At 41.7% G+C, this 17,799-nt stretch overlaps 3 protein-coding genes across 3 annotated transcripts; 1 reads left to right on the plus strand and 2 right to left on the minus strand.

Moving 5' to 3' along the window:
* Window positions 1-14,232: 14,232 nt before the first annotated feature.
* On the minus strand, window positions 14,233-16,499 carry LOC132370075 (histone H2B type 2-E). The gene has a single exon (XM_059929829.1). It carries the CDS (start codon window positions 16,474-16,476, stop codon window positions 16,096-16,098), a length of 381 nt encoding a protein of 126 aa, XP_059785812.1. The 5' UTR covers window positions 16,477-16,499; the 3' UTR covers window positions 14,233-16,095.
* A 303-nt stretch (window positions 16,500-16,802) lies between these two features.
* On the plus strand, window positions 16,803-17,238 carry LOC132370104 (histone H2A type 2-C). Its single transcript, XM_059929860.1, has one exon. It carries the CDS (start codon window positions 16,803-16,805, stop codon window positions 17,190-17,192), a length of 390 nt encoding a protein of 129 aa, XP_059785843.1. The 3' UTR covers window positions 17,193-17,238.
* A 115-nt stretch (window positions 17,239-17,353) lies between these two features.
* LOC132370093 (histone H2A type 2-B) lies at window positions 17,354-17,746 on the minus strand. Its single transcript, XM_059929849.1, has one exon. The coding sequence runs from the start codon at window positions 17,744-17,746 to the stop codon at window positions 17,354-17,356; it is 393 nt and encodes a 130-aa protein (XP_059785832.1).
* Between the last annotated feature and the right edge of the window lie 53 nt (window positions 17,747-17,799).

A 17,799-nucleotide genomic window follows, 5' to 3' on the forward strand; every position in this document is an offset into this window, starting at 1 on the left:
AGAAAATCAAGCAAAAAGAAATTCATGTTCTTTTTAAAAGTTTCATCATGTCCAGCCTGTTTCCAGAAAAAGTTGGTCATGGAACTGGATTGTTTATTGGACTTTGTGTCCTTTAATCAGAGCTGTTGGTGACCTCAGTTAAGGCAGTGGCTAGGAGTGGACAGAGATACAGTGATGGACTTGAGGGAATTGTAGAAAGTAAATTTGATAAGATTTGGTGATTTAGGTATTTGGAGAATGCAAGAGAGGAAGGAGCCTCTCCTTGGCTTGAGAAGCTAGGAGATAATGGTAGTTTTTCACTAAGGTGGAGAATGTAGAGAGAAGAAATTGCTTTTGGAACCAAGAAGCTGCATAAAGGCCCTTCCAACATTGAAGTTGAGATTCCTGTTATCCATCTAGGACACATTCACTAAGAGTTAGGAATATTAATTTAAACAGCAAAGGGGGTCAGCTGGAGCTACTTTGGGGGAAGCAGATAGATAAGGGTAACAGAAGGCAAGGAATGAGATGAGATCTACCCAGGGGTCAAGGAGAAGAGAAGAGGACTGAGGCAGGCATCCTGGGCAATCAGGACCAGTGGTGGGGCTGGTAGATGAAGAGAACACCAAGAGGCAGAAGGAGAGCTGGAAAGAGAAAAGGACCACCAGGAGAAAGTATCCCAAGGGGCAACTGTGGTCATCATAGGGACATATTGTACACTGAAGTTCAGAAATAACAACCACTTATGCATTAAGCTCAGTCACTTCTGACTATGCTTTATATTTTGTATCTCTTTTAATCACCATGACAACCCTGCAAGGCAAGTAGATGTTTTATCATCCTCATTTTAGACTGGGAAGCTTTGAGTATTTTGCCCAAGCTCTCACAGCTAGTGAGTGCCAGGGCCAGGGATTCTGACCAAAGTGCTGGGACTCCAAAGTTCATATTAAGCAGAAAACACCAAGTAAAGGGCACATACTGGAAGCTGGGAGGGGAAATGACAGGAGGTGCCTGACTGAACACAGGGTTGAGGGCCTCATTGCTTCAGTGGACTCTCTTCCTCCTGCTTACCCAGAAACCCTGGCTTCTGAATCCTCACTCAAAAGGACCCAGTATCCAGGCCCCTCCCAGCTCTCAGGGAACTCTCAGGAATTTGCAGGCCAACAGCAGGTCTGGAAGGAATTTCCTGCAGGTTGGCTCCAAAAGAGGGCAGAAGGTAGCTTCCCTGGGCTGTAACCCTTGCCCACAGATGGCTAAAGCCAACCATTAGCCTGCTTCTGGTGACCTTTGCTGAGGGCAGAGTTCACCACTAGTGACCTGCTTAATAGGATCAGTGCTTGAAGGGAGGTGCTTTAGAGAGGGGTTCATATTTGTGGTACACTGAATAACAGCCCCCCATTAGCATGCCTGCATCCTAATCCCTGGAATCTCTGAATATGTTACCTTATATGGCAAAAGGGACTTTGCCAATGGGATTAAATTAAGGACCTTGAGGCAGGGAGATTATCCTGGATTATCTGGGTGGGCCCTAAATGTAATCACAACAGACCTTATTAGAGGGAGGCACAAGGCTCAGTGGGGAGAAGGTGATGTAATGACAGAAGCAGGGATGGGGTGATGAGGCCAGGAGCCAAGAAATGCCAGCAACCTCTAGAAGCTAGAAGAGACAAGGAGTGGATTCTCCCCACAGAGCCTCCAGAAGGAATCAGTCTTTCTGGCACTTGATTTTAGCCCCTTAAGATTCATTTTTGGCTTCTGACCTCCAGAACTACAAGAGAATAAATTTGTGTTGTTTTAAGCCACTAAATCTGTGGTAATTTGTTAAAGCAGGAATGGGAAACTAATACACCATCCTGTATTCATGAAAGACACTAGGTTCTTTTTATTTGTGGGAAGGGAGATTTGAGTGTGATAAGAAGCAGAGTATACAGTGTACTTGGAGGGAAGGTGGGAGGGAGGGAAGGGAGATGGCAGTGGAGAAGAAAAGGCCTCAAGAATGGGAGACTTGGTACTCCACAGCTATCAGACTGGCCCCTTCATGAGCCTCTTGACCTGCTCAACCCAGAGTTCCTCAGGGCATCTCCATCTTCGCAAGTGGCACTGAGGGCCTCTAGACACTGGTTGACCTCTCCCAGCCATGGACATCTGTAGGGCTCCCTGAGGCCATACCAGGGCAGGAAGAACCCAGATTGACTCCGCTGTGGTCTGCAGCAGTGGCAAACTCTTCTTGCTCTTCAGGACAGCTCACACCCAAACTGCTGCAAGGATGCTGTGTTCGTTTCCTTAGGGCTGCTATAGCAAATTACCACAAACTTGCTAGCTTAAAACAACAGAAATTTGTTCTCTCACAGTTCTGGAGATCAGTAGTCTGAAATCAAAGTATCAGCAGGGCCATGCTCTCTCCAGAGCTTCTAGGGGAGAATCCTTCCTTGCCTCTTTAAGCTTCCCGTGTCTCCTGGCGTTCCTTGGCTTCTGGCAGCATCACTCCAATTTCTGCCTTTGTCTTCGCATGACCTTCTTCCCTGAATCTCTGTGTCCAACTCTCCCTCTCCTTTCACTTATCCCACCCTCAATCCAGGATGATTTCATCTCAAGACCCTTAGTTACATCTGCAAAGACCGTATTTCCAAATAAAATCACATTCTGAGCTTCCGGGTAGACATGAATTTTGGGGGAGGACACTATTCAACCAACCACGGATGCTGAGCCCTGAGCCCCTAGGGCCCTCTGGAAGCAGGCCCAGACTTCCCCTGGTTTCCCTCTGTCTAGGTGCCCATGAACTCTCCACCTCCAAAAGGCCATCTGTCAGTCACTTGCACCTGAGTATTAAAACTAAGAGCAACAGCTTTGCATTTTTACTAATGCTCTCTGTGCCCATGAGTGGGAGGCTAGAGGAGAGGCTGTATCTCCACTTGGGGAAGTCCAGGCTTCAGGGGCAGTGCAAGGAAATGTCTTTGGCCCTTGGTTAGATGCCTCTGGTAATCATGAGACAGCCTGAACTGTCTGGGCAATAGTAGAATGTTCCCGGATTCATTTGTCTGGGAAAAGCTGGAAGAGAAATGATATGGAGCTAGAATAGGAGTTCAATGTCTCAGTTTCAATATCTGTAAAATAGTGACAATAAATGTAGACACCTCATAGGATTACCATAGGGATAAAATGAGATAAATACAAGTAATGCAAAATACTTAGAGCAGAGTTTCAACATGGCAATAAATTAATAATTATTAGTCAATTTAATTAACATTATGATAAACACTAATTGATGCAAGTCCTAAATCTTTCCTTTGGGAACATTACAATCATGTTGTAGAAAGAAAGACTAATACATAGGAAAAAATTGGTACATTATTTAATCTCTAGATGATTAGCATCTTGAGATTCTGCTAGACTGTGGCCCAGACATTAAGAATACTTGGGTTCCTGAGTGCCTTATGAATCACAAAAGCCATTCACTTATGTCCTCTCATTTGATTCCACAAGAACCCAGGCAAGGAAGAAGAGGTTTGTTTCCCTGTCTTACAGTTAAGAAAATTTCTGGTGAAGATGAGGCACCTGGATACGTGGGTCACCCAGCTAAAAAGTAGCCAGGATGGAATTTGAGCCTAAGTTTTGTGTTTTAAAATCTTAAAATTTGTATGGAGACACAAAAGACCCCAAATAGCCAAAGCAGTCTTGAGGGAAAAAAACGGAGCTGGAGGAATCAGACTCCCTGACTTCAGACTATACTACAAAGCTACAGTAATCAAGACAATACAGTACTAGAACAAAAAAAGAAATATAGTTCAATGGAACAGGATAGAAAGCACAGAGATAAACCCACGCACCTATGGTCAACTAATCTATGACAAAGGAGGCAACAATATACAATGGAGAAAAGACAGTCTCTTCAATAAGTGGTGCTAGGAAAACTGGACAGCTACATGTAAAAGAATGAAATTAGAACACTCCCTAACACCATACACAAAAATAAACTCAAAATAGATTAGAGACCTAAATGTAAGACTGGACAGTATAAAACTCTTAGAGGAAAACATAGGAAGAACACTCTTTGACATAAATCACAGCAAGATCTTTTTTGAACCACCTCCTAGAGTAATGGAAATAAAAACAAAAATAAACAAATGGGACCTAATGAAACTTCAAAGCTTTTGCAAAGCAAAGGAAACTACAAACAAAATGAAAAGACAACCCTCAGAATGGGAGAAAATATTTGCAAACGAATCAACGGACAAAGGATTAATCTCCAAAATATATAAACAGCTCATGCAGCTCAATATTAAAAAAAAAAAAACCCAATCCCAAAATGGGCAGAAGACCTAAATAGACATTTCTCCAAAGAAGACATACAGATGGTCAAGAAGCACATGAAAAGCTGCTCAACAGCACTAATAATTAGAGAAATGCAAATCAAAACTACAATGAGGTATCACCTCACACCAGTTAGAATGGGCAGCATCAGAAAATCTACAAACAACAAATGCTGGAGAGGCTGTGGAGAAAAAGGAACCCTCTTGCACTGTTGGTGGAAATGTAAATTGATACAGCCACTATGGAGAACAGTATGGAGGTTCCTTAAAAAACTAAAAATAGAATTACCATATGACCCAGCAATCCCACTACTGGTCATATACCCAGAGAAAACCATAATTCAAAAAGACACATGCACCCCAATGTTCATTGCAGCTCTATTTACAATAGCCAGGACATGGAAGCAACCTAAGTGTCCATCAACAGATGAATGGATGAAGAAGATGTGGCACATATATACAATGGAATATTACTCAACCATAAAAAGGAACGAAATTGAGTTATTTGTAGTGAGGTGGATGGACCTAGAGACTGTCATACAGAGTGAAGTAAATCAGAAAGAGAAAAACAAATATCGTATATTAACACATATATGTGGAACCTAGAAAAATGGTACAGATGAACCAGTTTGCAGGGCAGAAATAGAGACAGAGATGTAGAGAACAAACGTATGGACACCAAGGGGGGGAAGTGGTGGTGGTGGTGGGGGTGTGATGAATTAGGAGAATTCAAAAAAAAAAGGAAGAAAGAAAATGAACTAAGCAAAGAAGCAGGTTTTGAAAATATTATGCATAAGTTTGCTTCCATTAAAGCCAGGGGGAAAAAAAAGTTTTGTGTTTTACTTTTTTTTTTGGTATTAGAGTCAGTGTTTCAAGGAAAAGTGATATACACAATAGATACAAATAACATCAATACATGTACTGTAGGGGAGGAAAACTAATTTTCCCTCTGACCTTTTGAATTTTTAGATGAGACCCCCATAATAAAAAGAGAAATTAACAAGAAAAAAGCAAACAGAAGTTTACTAACATGTATACCTCATGTATACATGGTAGATACTCAGGAAAAAAATGAGTAACACACCGAGGTGGCTTAGAATTCAGACTTAAATATCTTTCTTAATAGGGAAAGAGGACAGGGGATACAAGCCTCTTAGGGGAGAATAAATGACTTTGAGGAGAAATGAATAGGCCCTAGAAGAATAGATGGGAGGTATGATAGTTTGTGACAAAGTTTGTCTGAGTGTGATCTCGACTTCTGGTCTCCTATCCTGTGAAGAGTCAATGTTCCCTGGTCAGTGAAACTCTCCAGGGAGGGCATTTATGACAATTGAGTTCCTTTGGAGAATCTGTCCTTAAGCAGATAAGGGGAGTTCAAAGAAAGTCTGTCCCTGCATTTCCTGTTTTTCAAGTGCCTACAGCTCAAAATCATCAATATGCCAAAGTGGCATATTCTGGGATGGCATGTCCTATGACCCTTTCAGTACAGTAGAACAGACCTCTCCTGACCTCAACCCCCAGTAAGAAACACATTTTACATGGCCTCCTAGTCACATTCACAAAAGAATATAAATTGCAACAGGTTTCACAAAATAATACTTACTATTTGTGATATACTCTGATATTTTCTCTTCTCTTCTTCTTAAAAAAAGGGAGAAAAATGTGCTCTCTATCAAGTAAATCGATTTCATAACCCACTAATGAGTTACAACCTATAGTTAGAAAAACACTGGCTAGAGGAAACTACAAAGAATAAAGTAAAAATCATCTTACTTATTCTTTAAAGTCAATATTTCTCTGAACATGCCTTCTGAATCTTTCTGTTCTTGCACACATAACCTGATGCCTGTCTTTATGGGGAGGTGATACCCACATGAATAGCAAAAGTGGAAGGCCTATTGTGGTGGATGATAAAGAGAGTGCAGGTTGAGCTCTGTGGGAGCTGAGAGGGAAAGGTCAATTCCAGCTGAACAAACAAGGGAACCCTTCCTGTAGGAGGTAATATTTGAGGTGGGTTCTCAGGAATATTTAGGATTTGAGATATGTTTAGATTGGGGGCTAAGGAAGGTGGTGTAACCCAGGCAGAAGGGAGAGTGAAAACAAAGAAGAATTGTTGTTGGACCACAGGTAGCATGGACAAAGGGCAGTAATGAGAAATGAGCTTTTCATACTGGGGACATCAGGGACCAGTTTTAGGGGTCTCAAATGCCAAACTATGGAGTGGCTAGGTTTTACTCCATAAACAATGTTGGGAAAAGTCTGTAAGTAAGCAGCATACAGAAAAGCAAACACAGAAGCTATCAAACTCATGTAGAGATGCTTGAACTCACTAATAATCAAAGAAATGAAAATGAAAGCAAAGATGAGATATCACTCTACACCAGATAGTCTGGCCAAACTTAGAAAGTTGGATGACCCAAGCGTTGACCTGGAAGTGGTCTCATGGGAGTCCTGATGCCTTGGTGTTGGAAGTCTGAGCCTTCCATTCTGGAGGGGAGCCTGGTTCTACTTCGTTCAATAAAGAATAAATAGACCCTAGTAATGAGAGTTCTTATCCAAAAGATATTATTACATAGGTCCATAAGGGAAATGCACAATGATGTTTATTTATAACAGCATGTTTGTGATGATGGGGAACTGGAGCAAACGTGGATGTCTGTCAGCGGGAGAGTGGGGGGTAAAATGTGGTGTTTGCACATCCTGAAGTTCAATGCAGCACTTCAGTCAACAGAGTGCATGTTCACATCACAACATGGATAGCAAAAGAGAGATGCAGGTTTTTTGTGGGAGTTGAGAGGGAAAGGCCAATTTTTAACATATACGTTAGAAAGGGGGAAAGTAAAAAATAGAATAAAATATAAAACACAATACCACTTACATGCATTCTGAGAAAGTAGACATTTGCTAGGACTGAGAAAGTAAAAAATCTGTTCTGCCATTCATCAGGCTGCAATGAACGTCAAAGAATTAGTGAAAGAATTAGCAGGAAACACAAGTCCCAAGGACATGCTGTAGCTATAAAGAGTCAGAATCCCCTTCTTTGAGGGACCACTGCTTTCTTATTCACTGAGAAACTTTGTTCTCTTAAAAATCATAGATTATCAGAACTTTTGCTGTGTGAAATCATATCAGTAAGAATGAAATATCCCCCTCCTGCCCAGAGGACCTAAGTCACTCTGACACAGAGATGCAGCCTTGGTTTTCAACCCAGGTACAAAACTTCAAACAAGAGATTTCTAAACACAACATTCCACCTTTATCTAAACTTTGTAGTTTCCAAGGAAACAGGACCCTGAATGCACCTGAAAGCCTAGTTCTGATGTCCATCCTTTCACACAGCCCTGCTTTGCTTTAAGCCCATCAAAACTCTATAGTTTATCCTTCCCCACAGCTTACAATAACTCTATGTTTTTCTTTTGTTGGTGAGACACCTCACAGTTTTTGGTGTGTGCTCTCCCTCCTTGAAAACAAGTCAATAAACTGGGCTTGTTAGACTAAGTCTAACTGCTAACTTTTTTTTTTCCCTTAGAGTTGATATAACTTATTTCAGCATTCCTAAATTGCTGATTATTTCTAATATTGTTAACTGCTGTAAATGCTGCATCAACATCTTGCTTCTTTGACATTAGTGGTGTAGTATAGTGACTAAAAGGAGACTGAATTTTTATCTTGGCTTGGTCACTTGGCTGATAGGATATGATTCTTGCTGATATTACTGTGTGACTATAGGCACATTACTTAACCTCTCTGTGGTTCCATCTCTACATCTGTAGAATGGAAATAATAATACTACCTACCTATGGGGTTATTGTGAGGATAAAATGACTTAATACATGTAAAGTGTTTAAAACATTGTCTGGTACCAAAGAAGAGTATATAAGCAATAGGAACGGAAAAAGCATATGCCATTCTAGTTTAACTTTGCATCTATTTAGTTAGTAGTAAAGTATGTTCTGCAGCTTTTTAAAATGTTTGTTTTGAAATAATAATAGATCCACAGGAAGTTGCAAAAATAGTAGAATCCCATGTACCCTTCACTCAGCTTCCCCCAATGGTGACATGATTTAGAGTTGTAGTACAATATCAAAACCAGGATAATGACATTAGTACATTACCATTAACTAGTCTACAGACCTGAATTACTTTTCACAGTTTCTTTAAACTGCATTCATATGTGTGTGTGTGTATGTAATCCTGTGCAATTTTATTCCATGTATAAATTCTTCTAACCACCACCACAATCAAGATACAGACCTGTTCAATCACCTCAAAAGAACTCCACAATTTACTCCCAACCACCTCCTACCTCACCCCCACACCCTGGAAACCACTAATCTGTTCATCTCAGTAGCTTTGCTATTTCAGTAGCTTTGCTATTTCAAGAATGCCACATAAGTGGAATATATAGTATGCGAGGATAATTATTTTTAATGCATAGAAAGCAATACACTTTTTGCAGGAACACAAAGAAGCGAAATTAGAATGATTGTCTGAAAGGGAGCAAATAATTGAACATAAAAAGGAATAATAAATAAGAACAGGGGAAATGGTTCTATTAAATGCATACAGCAAATATAGTAAGAGATCCTCAGATTGTTTGTGATTTGCAAATTTTAGAAAAAACTTTTGAGTAAAATTCAGGAGCATCAATTTATCCTGCAAGTCTCAGTCAGGATAAAGATTTAAAGGTCAGAATAATCCTCCTAAAATACTGCTCCTGACTTGCTCAGTAACCCACACCAAGTCTCCCAGGCACGTTCTACACATTGTCTTCTCCACCTGGTTTTGTTTCGCTCCGTGACCCAGTCTCCTAGCCTGGCTGAGGACCAAATCTGTAGCCGAAGCCTCATCAGTGAAGTTGACCAGTCAGGAAAATCACTTCAGAGAATACCTTCTTTAAAGTGGATGTTCACAATTTAAAGTGATTGTTTTTTTCACAGGATTGGGACTAGTGGAGTCCCAGCCCCAGAACTGTAGGTCAGCTCATAAATCCCAAGGACTTTTGGAGTGTGTTGTTGTTGTTACTACTGTTTAGGTTATATTATTAAAGATTTTTAAAACTGTTTTTCACAATTAACTAAAACAAGTTAAGGATCTGCTGTGTGCCAGGCACTAGGATAGGTATCTGAAATACATTATTTTCACCAGAAATATTATCACATCACTCGGGCTTTTTTTATGGCCAATAATCCCACACTGCCCAAATAACTTACTTCTGCTGACAGTGTTTTTAAGTGCACATTGATCAAAAATTCAAATGATACTGAAAGACGTAAGGAAAAAGTAAAAGCCTCCTTCTGGACTAACCAAATTCCTCTCCTGATGAGTAGCCACTATTATTAGCTTTAATATGTGAAATTCCAGAAAAATGTTGTACCTCTTTACCAGTGCAGACACACCAATACATACACACATATCCTTTTTTACTTATACCAAAAGGATCCTACCACTTTCTTTTCACCTGCTAATAGATATCTAAGTAGTTTCTATGTGTTTATTATTAAAAATAATACTGCTTTCTCTTAATTCCAGCTAATAAAGGAGAAGTGCTAGAATATTATTTTGCAGCCCCTAGTGATTTAAAGGATCTAAGTATTAAGCAACAATAGGTGTTGTTATCACAAAAAAGAAGCAATTAGCCATTATGTCCCCTGATATGAAAATATATATATATATATGTATGTATGTATGTATGTGTATATATATATATATATATATATATATATATATATATATATATGGCACTATCTATGAAGTAGTCTTGCCAGGGAGTGGAAAAGTGAACCTAAATCTAATCAAGCCTCTGATCCAACTACTAATTTACAGGAAATACAGAGACAGAAGATCCTGATAAACTACATCAGGAAGTAATTGGCAAAATCAGAATTGGGAAAACTCTACAGGAAAAACAACCCAGTTTCTTCAACAAAGAAATTACAAGAAATAAAGAGATGGATGGGAAACATACATTAGAGTTGAAAGGCATCAACCAACCACGATGTGTAGATTTATTTGGATTCAGATTCAGATAAAGTACTTTTAAAAGATATAAATTAGACTAGATAGGTAGATTAAAATTAAAAATTTGAGCACTAACTGGATATTTGACAAATTAAGGAACTATTGTTAATTATTTTAGACATGATTTGGTACTATGGTCCTTATCTTCTAGAGACACATAAGGAAATTTTTATGGATTAAATAATATGGTGCCTGGGATCTGCTTCAAAATGACACAGGATGGATGGCCTTGAGTTGATAATTGGTTTGAGCTGATAACTGACCTTGAGTTGACAATTGTTGATGTTGGATAAGGGGTACATTGGCATCTGTGTATATGTTTTAATTTCTCAATTATCAAGAATTAAAAATACGTTTTTATAAAAGCTGCTATTTACAATCCCTGCACAAATATCTTAGAGTGATTTGCTAGGGGGTTTTGTTTTGTATTCGTATATGAAAAGAGAATTTTGATAGTTATTGTGAAGTTACCCACTAAAAAGTTTGCACCAAATACTTCTCTCACCACTAGTGTATGAGAATACCTCATTTCTCTAGCCCAGCCAGCTCTGGGTATTGGCAAACCTTTGCATTTGGCCAATTATGAATCTCACAGTCCCCCTCAGGACCTCATGGTCCCCTCAGAGCATGATGGTGGCTGGCATCAGCTTGGATGGCCTGATGAAGCCATTTCCACATTAAGGGAAGCCACTGAAACGAATGGACACTCTTTCGAGGGTCAAGGTGTCATCTGCAGCAGAGGTTGCTTGAACGGATACAGATGTTTCCACAGTCACGCTGGCCCAGAAGCTAATTGGGTTCTTTAAAGTCCGTTTCCATATGTCTGGGCTAATCCCTCAAGGTCTGGCTCTACCTGCCTACCTCCTCACCCTCTAAATACTACCCATACTAAATTTCTTGCAGTTCCTCCTATCTCCCTGAGCTTGCTGTCTTTCACTCTCCTTCAAGTCCTTCTTCAGAGAGGCCTTCCTTACCCCATCGGTGTTAAGTTAGGCCTCCCTCCATTACACTCTCTGTATCTGTACTTCTCCCATCTTAACACGTGTCACATTTTATTATAGTCACTTGTATAATATCTATCTTCCCTTCTAGCCACTAAAAGTCCAGGAAGGCAGAAGCCACTCTGTTCGGTTTAACCTTAAACCAGATTGCCTGCTATCTAACAGATACTCAATAAATCACTGAATGAAAGAATGACTTAATTATATCATACCTAACAATGCTCAGGAGTCAGAGGAGTGGTCCTAGAGAACCTTTCTTACAGAACTTTATAATAATAATAGATACTTGGTAATTATTTATTAAATTAGCAGATACAGATTTTTCAATCACCCGTATTAAATGAATGATTAAACCTATTCTCCCGAGCCACAGGGACAGTCTTCCAGTTAAGGGTCATTGTCTGAAACCTGAACAGAGCTGCCCCTCAGGCTTCCTCCCTGTGCCACAACCACTGATTAGCCATATTGTGAGTTATGTTAGCCCCCCTTTTAAAGGAGCGGAGCTCCCCAGACCATGCTGTGAGACCAAATATGGTATAAGAACTGCTGATAGTTTTACATTTTTTACTCTCATTTTTTTCTTTTGAAGGCCAAACTGAGTCAGCGAGGTAGGCCACCGTCTGTGCTTTAGATGACTACTCTGGCCACAGGACATAAAATGGATTAGAGACGTTCTGAGCCTCGGAGAACAGAAGTGAAACCCTAATACTTTCTCCCACTTGAATAGAATAAGTATTTGTGTATATGGCTCATCCACCATCTGAGTTCCTTCCCAACTGAAGGCAGAAAGTTTAATGTGCTCATCCGTGGAACCAACACGACACGAAGTTGGAGTGCATTAAAAAGTGGAGGAAGGGGACTTCCCTGGCGGTCCAGTGGTTAAGACTCCACGCTTCCACTGCAGGGGGTGCGGGTTCAATCCCTGGTCAGGGAACTAAGATCCCTCATGCCATGTGGGAGCAGCCAAAAAAAAAGAAAAAAAAACTGGAGGAAGGACTGGGAACAACACAACTATCGATTAACAAGTAACTGAATGACCAATTGCGGCTATACAATGGAATACTACTCAGCAACAAAAAGGAATGAACTACTGATACATGCACCTAAATATATATGAATCTCAAAACAATTATGCTGAGTGAAAGAAGCCAGATACAAATGATACATTGTATGATACAAACTACCTATAATGACATAAAGCAAACCAGTGGTTGCTTGAGGGCAGGGATGGGGCCAAAGGAGGACATTGGTGAAGGGAGCAGGGGGGAAGAATTATAAAGGGGCACTAGGAAACCTTTATTTTGGGGGGGGGATGGATGGATATGTCCATTATTTTGATTGTACTCATGTTCTCATAGGTATATATGTATGTCTAAACTTAAAGCATACTTTAAACATGTACAGTTTATTGTAAGCCAATTATACCTTAGTAAAGTTTTTTTGTTTTTGTTTGTTTGTTTGTTCAAAGAAGAGATGAGGGTGGTAGAGAAATTAGTTGAGAGGTGTCATTTGAGGTGGAAGATTATGGCCTTGGCTTGAAAGAAAGCTCTGGCCAAGCCAGAAAGAAGGGGCAGTCCAGTCTAGCCCTGAGAAAGAGCAAACGGGTTTAGGGGAAGGTGACTGGACCATGTTAACTAGAGCAGAAAACCTGTATAGCAGTAGGAGATAGAGCTGTGGAAGAAGGAAGAGGCAGATTATGGAGGGCCTTGAATATCAAACTTTTTAAAAGTGTGCATTGGGTTGTAGTTCCACCATTTACTTCCTAAACAACCCTGGACAAGTTATTTAACTTTTCTGAAATTCAATCTCCTTTACCTATAAAATAAGGATGGAACCCATCTTAAGTGGTGGCTGTGAAGATTAAATGAGGCAATGCTTGTAAACCACTTAGCAGAGGACAAGGTAAATATTTATGTGCTCAATAAGTAGACGCAATTATTATTATAACAAGTATTGTTATTAACTCCAACTTAAGCAAATGTATACAGATGTTTGAGAAGGAGAAACATCAAAGAGGTTCTTTAGGAGGATAAGTCTATCACTAATCACCTCCCCTCCAGAGTTAAAATACCAAACTCTAACACCTCCTTCCCCATTCTCACTCTGTAACTTCCTTCCTAGTAAACACCATGCCCAGGAGGAGCCCACTATCAGTAACCAAAGCTCTCTCACATTAGTAAAAGTATTTCAGCTGGTGAGCCCTACAACTATGGGGACAAGTTAAACTGAGCTGAACTATGGTCTCTGGAATGGAGAATGAGAGCACCCCACCCAAGACTTTCAGCCACCACCAGCACCACCATAGACTTATATCCAGGGTGCATGCTGAAAATAAAGCAGGCGGTGTTTCTTTTTATTTTAATTTTAAAGCATAAATATTTCCCCAAAAATCCAGGTTTTCGGAGAGGGATCTTACTTTCTCAAGTCCGTTAAAAATTGAACTAAGAGTTTATTCTCTGGAGAGTTTCCGAGAAGCCTTTCTGTGCCTCAGTTTCCTCATCTGTAAAATGGGACATAATAATGGTAACTATTTCATAAGGTTCTTGTGAGGATTAAATGAGTCAATATGTGTAAAAGACCTAGAACATCGTCTGGCATACAGTAAGTACTGCAGGTGTTATCTGAACTTTCTTAAGGACTTTATTTCTTCTATCTTGTTTATAGTGCTTCTTCTTTGTGGTGATTTTTGTTTGGTTTTGTGGTCATGTATTTTTCAATTACTGAGCATTAACAGTGTCCTCATAACAGGCTATTTCAGCTCCAGTACACTTCTGGAGTAGAAGTAAGTTTGGTTGAATGGTTTATAAATATTCATCTTCCAAGTCAGAGGCACTCAGCTTTTCCACAGACCCAGTAGTGGTTGTATCTGTTCGTTTCATTTAGTTAAAAACTATATTGCAGATACAATAATCCAGCCAAGCTTTTAAATTAACTGGTAACTTTATTAATAACAATAGCATCTACACACATCTGAAAACACACATGTAAGAAACATAAGATTTATTCAGTCTCTGATAATGTCTGGAGTCCATTTGGATTCATGAAACCCCTGCAATTAACTCCAGGACCCCTTATCCAAAAGCAAAGTTGAATAACTCATCAGACCATCAGTGTCTTTATCAGCAAAATCAAGGCTTGTACAGAAAGATTCAACATTCTGTAATTACATGAAGTAAAACTAAAATACAATTGTCCTCGCATCTGAGGATACAAAGGTGGACAAGGTTAGCCGCATGACCAGTGGACCAATCACTTTGCTTCTCTCAATCTCGTTTTTAAAGGGATATTAATCTTGTCTATTGTACAGGGTCTCCTGAAAAGCAAATGAGATGGTGAACATAAATTAAAAGTTCATCTCCGTGAGGAACAAAGGATCAGGATGGAAGGAGGATGTCATAAATAGAGAAAGGAAAATAATTTCCAGTGACCAATGTTCTGAATTTAATGAAAATCCAAGAGATTAGGCCAAACTGAGAAGCATAAAGGAAGGACAAAACTGCCACCTCCCCCTTAGCGCAAAAAAAAAAAAAAAAGAAAAAACTCTTAACAAAGTCCTCCTCCCAGCTGTTGCCCTGAGGTGACCACGGACAGACTTGGGGAAGGAGCTCCAAAACATTTCCATTTCATCACGTCTTCACATACATCTAATGAAAATGAACCGCACCCATCCATCCACGGAAGCGATTTAAAAAAGGAGTGGGAGAGAAAAATTAATTCAACAAATATTAATTCAATAAGTATTGAAGTGTCCACTGTGTGCCCAGTACTGGTTGGCACTGACGATATAGAGGAAAACCAGACCAGCAAAGTTTCTGTTAAGGGCTTGAGGAGAAAGACCGCAAACAAGAATATAAACGAACAGGACAATTTCTGACCGCTGCTAGGAGGAAGATACAATAGAGTGAGGGACCAGGACAGGCAGGAACGAGAGGCACAAACTCCTGAGTGGATGACTTGGGAAGGTTTCTGAGAGGTGACGTTTGAGCCCAGACTAAAATGACTAGTGCCTTACAGTTACTTGAGACCGAAACATTCCAAGATAAGAGAATTAAATGCAAAAATGATCCACAAACCAAAAAATAACAGGGATTTCAAAGCACCAAAGTGAGCGGTGGAAACCAGAATCTATGAATTCTGGAGCGGCGCGAGATTTTGAATATTCATGTCGTCCAATCAGGGAAAGGCTGAGACCAGGCAGCGCGGGTTCCGTCCTAAATACCCCGAACTACTGGTATCCACAGGTCACGTCGCAGGGCATAACTGGTGACTGGGCACCCAAGCAGCTGCCAAACTCTCGGGAGAATTTCTCAGGGCTGTGATGCAGTGTTCGCAGGACCCGGGCTTACTTATGTTCTGGGGTCCTTTCTTAAATGAGGATGGCCGAAATCACTCACTTCGTTTTAGAACACCGATGAAACGTACCCAACAGAGCCACCAGGACACAACAGTCTACGAGGAGAGGGTGGGAAGGAGCAGTCTCAGTGTCCTAATTTAGAACTGACTCATAGGAAATCTAAGCAGCAGTGAGGAGTTAAGACTCGGCCTAGATTCAAAAGCAAAGCCAGTCACGCGCCAGGAACCTCAAGTCATAAGGGCCTAAAAAGCTTCGTGTGCCATTTGCCATTACTTTTAACCAACTAACGCAACTTACTTTGTGAGAAGAGACTGAGGGCAAACAAGTGAACAAAGCTCTTTTCTGGTGATTAGGTGGGTGGCTCTGAAAAGAGCCTTTGGAAAGTCAAGCGGCTCGGCGACTTCTGCGAGCGCCGCGTCCCGGCAGGGACTCACTTGGAGCTGGTGTACTTGGTGACCGCCTTGGTGCCCTCGGACACGGCGTGCTTGGCCAACTCGCCGGGCAGCAGCAGGCGCACGGCCGTCTGGATCTCCCGGGACGTGATGGTCGAGCGCTTGTTGTAATGCGCCAGGCGCGACGCTTCGCCCGCGATGCGCTCGAAAATGTCGTTGACGAACGAGTTCATGATACCCATGGCCTTGGACGAGATGCCGGTATCCGGGTGCACCTGTTTCAGCACTTTGTACACGTAGATGGAATAGCTCTCCTTGCGACTGCGCTTGCGCTTTTTGCCGTCTTTCTTCTGAGCTTTGGTGACAGCTTTCTTCGAGCCCTTCTTGGGCGCGGGAGCGGATTTTGCCGGCTCAGGCATTGCAGAATACAACACCCGTTAGCAAAGAAAAGTAGTAGGAGAATGGGCGGGCCTGATCCTTTTATAACCACCGTATGCAAATTAAGGCTCCAAAAGTCTTACGTTTCCATTGGGCCATGTAGAGACCTTGCGTTATCAGTAATAGCTACGTAACAACACCGACTCTTGACCTTATTGGCCATTTCTGGAGCCAATTTAGGACCAATGAAAAATTCGTTCCTGACCCCACCCCTAGGAAAGCTTATAAAGGCTTTCCAATTGCTGCTCTTTCAATCCTGTTTGTTGCGAGAATCTGAGTTCTAGGCCTTATAGCATTATTTTTAATTATGTCTGGCCGTGGAAAGCAAGGAGGCAAGACCCGTGCTAAGGCCAAGTCGCGCTCGTCCCGCGCTGGCCTGCAGTTCCCGGTGGGGCGAGTGCACCGTCTGCTGCGCAAAGGCAATTATGCCGAGCGGGTGGGGGCCGGCGCGCCCGTCTACATGGCGGCAGTCCTCGAGTATCTGACCGCCGAAATTCTGGAGCTGGCGGGCAACGCGGCCCGAGACAACAAGAAGACGCGCATCATCCCTCGTCACCTGCAGCTGGCCATCCGCAACGACGAGGAACTGAACAAGCTGTTGGGCAAAGTCACCATCGCCCAGGGCGGCGTTTTGCCCAACATCCAGGCCGTTCTATTACCAAAGAAAACCGAAAGCCACAAAACCAAAAGCAAATAAATCCAGACCAAGTAAACCAAAGACCAAAGGCTCTTTTTAGAGCCACCCAAGTTTTCAAAAAAAGAGCTAATGCGCTGTTTCGTGATCAGCCCTTCATTTGACACTTTGGTGGCTCTTAAAAGAGCCTTTGGGGCGAATGGGGTTGGTGTCAAGCCTCCTAATTACTTATTCTTGCCAGGCTTGTGACTCTCCGTTTTCTTGGGCAACAAGACTGCCTGGATATTGGGCAAGACGCCGCCCTGGGCAATTGTGACACCCCCGAGTAACTTGTTGAGCTCTTCATCATTTCTCACGGCTAGTTGCAAATGGCGAGGGATGATGCGTGTCTTCTTATTGTCTCGGGCCGCGTTGCCGGCCAACTCCAGGATTTCCGCGGTCAGGTACTCCAGCACGGCCGCCAGGTACACTGGCGCGCCGGCCCCCACTCGCTCGGCGTAGTTGCCTTTGCGCAGCAGGCGGTGCACTCGCCCCACGGGGAACTGAAGGCCAGCACGGGATGAGCGTGACTTGGCTTTGGCCCGAGCTTTGCCTCCCTGCTTTCCGCGTCCTGACATTACGGCTAAAAATGCAGTTACAGCTTCTTTTTCAAAGAGAAGGATGTGGCGAG

Source organism: Balaenoptera ricei, chromosome 1, assembly GCF_028023285.1.
Source record: "Balaenoptera ricei isolate mBalRic1 chromosome 1, mBalRic1.hap2, whole genome shotgun sequence".
Classification (NCBI taxonomy): domain Eukaryota; kingdom Metazoa; phylum Chordata; class Mammalia; order Artiodactyla; family Balaenopteridae; genus Balaenoptera; species Balaenoptera ricei.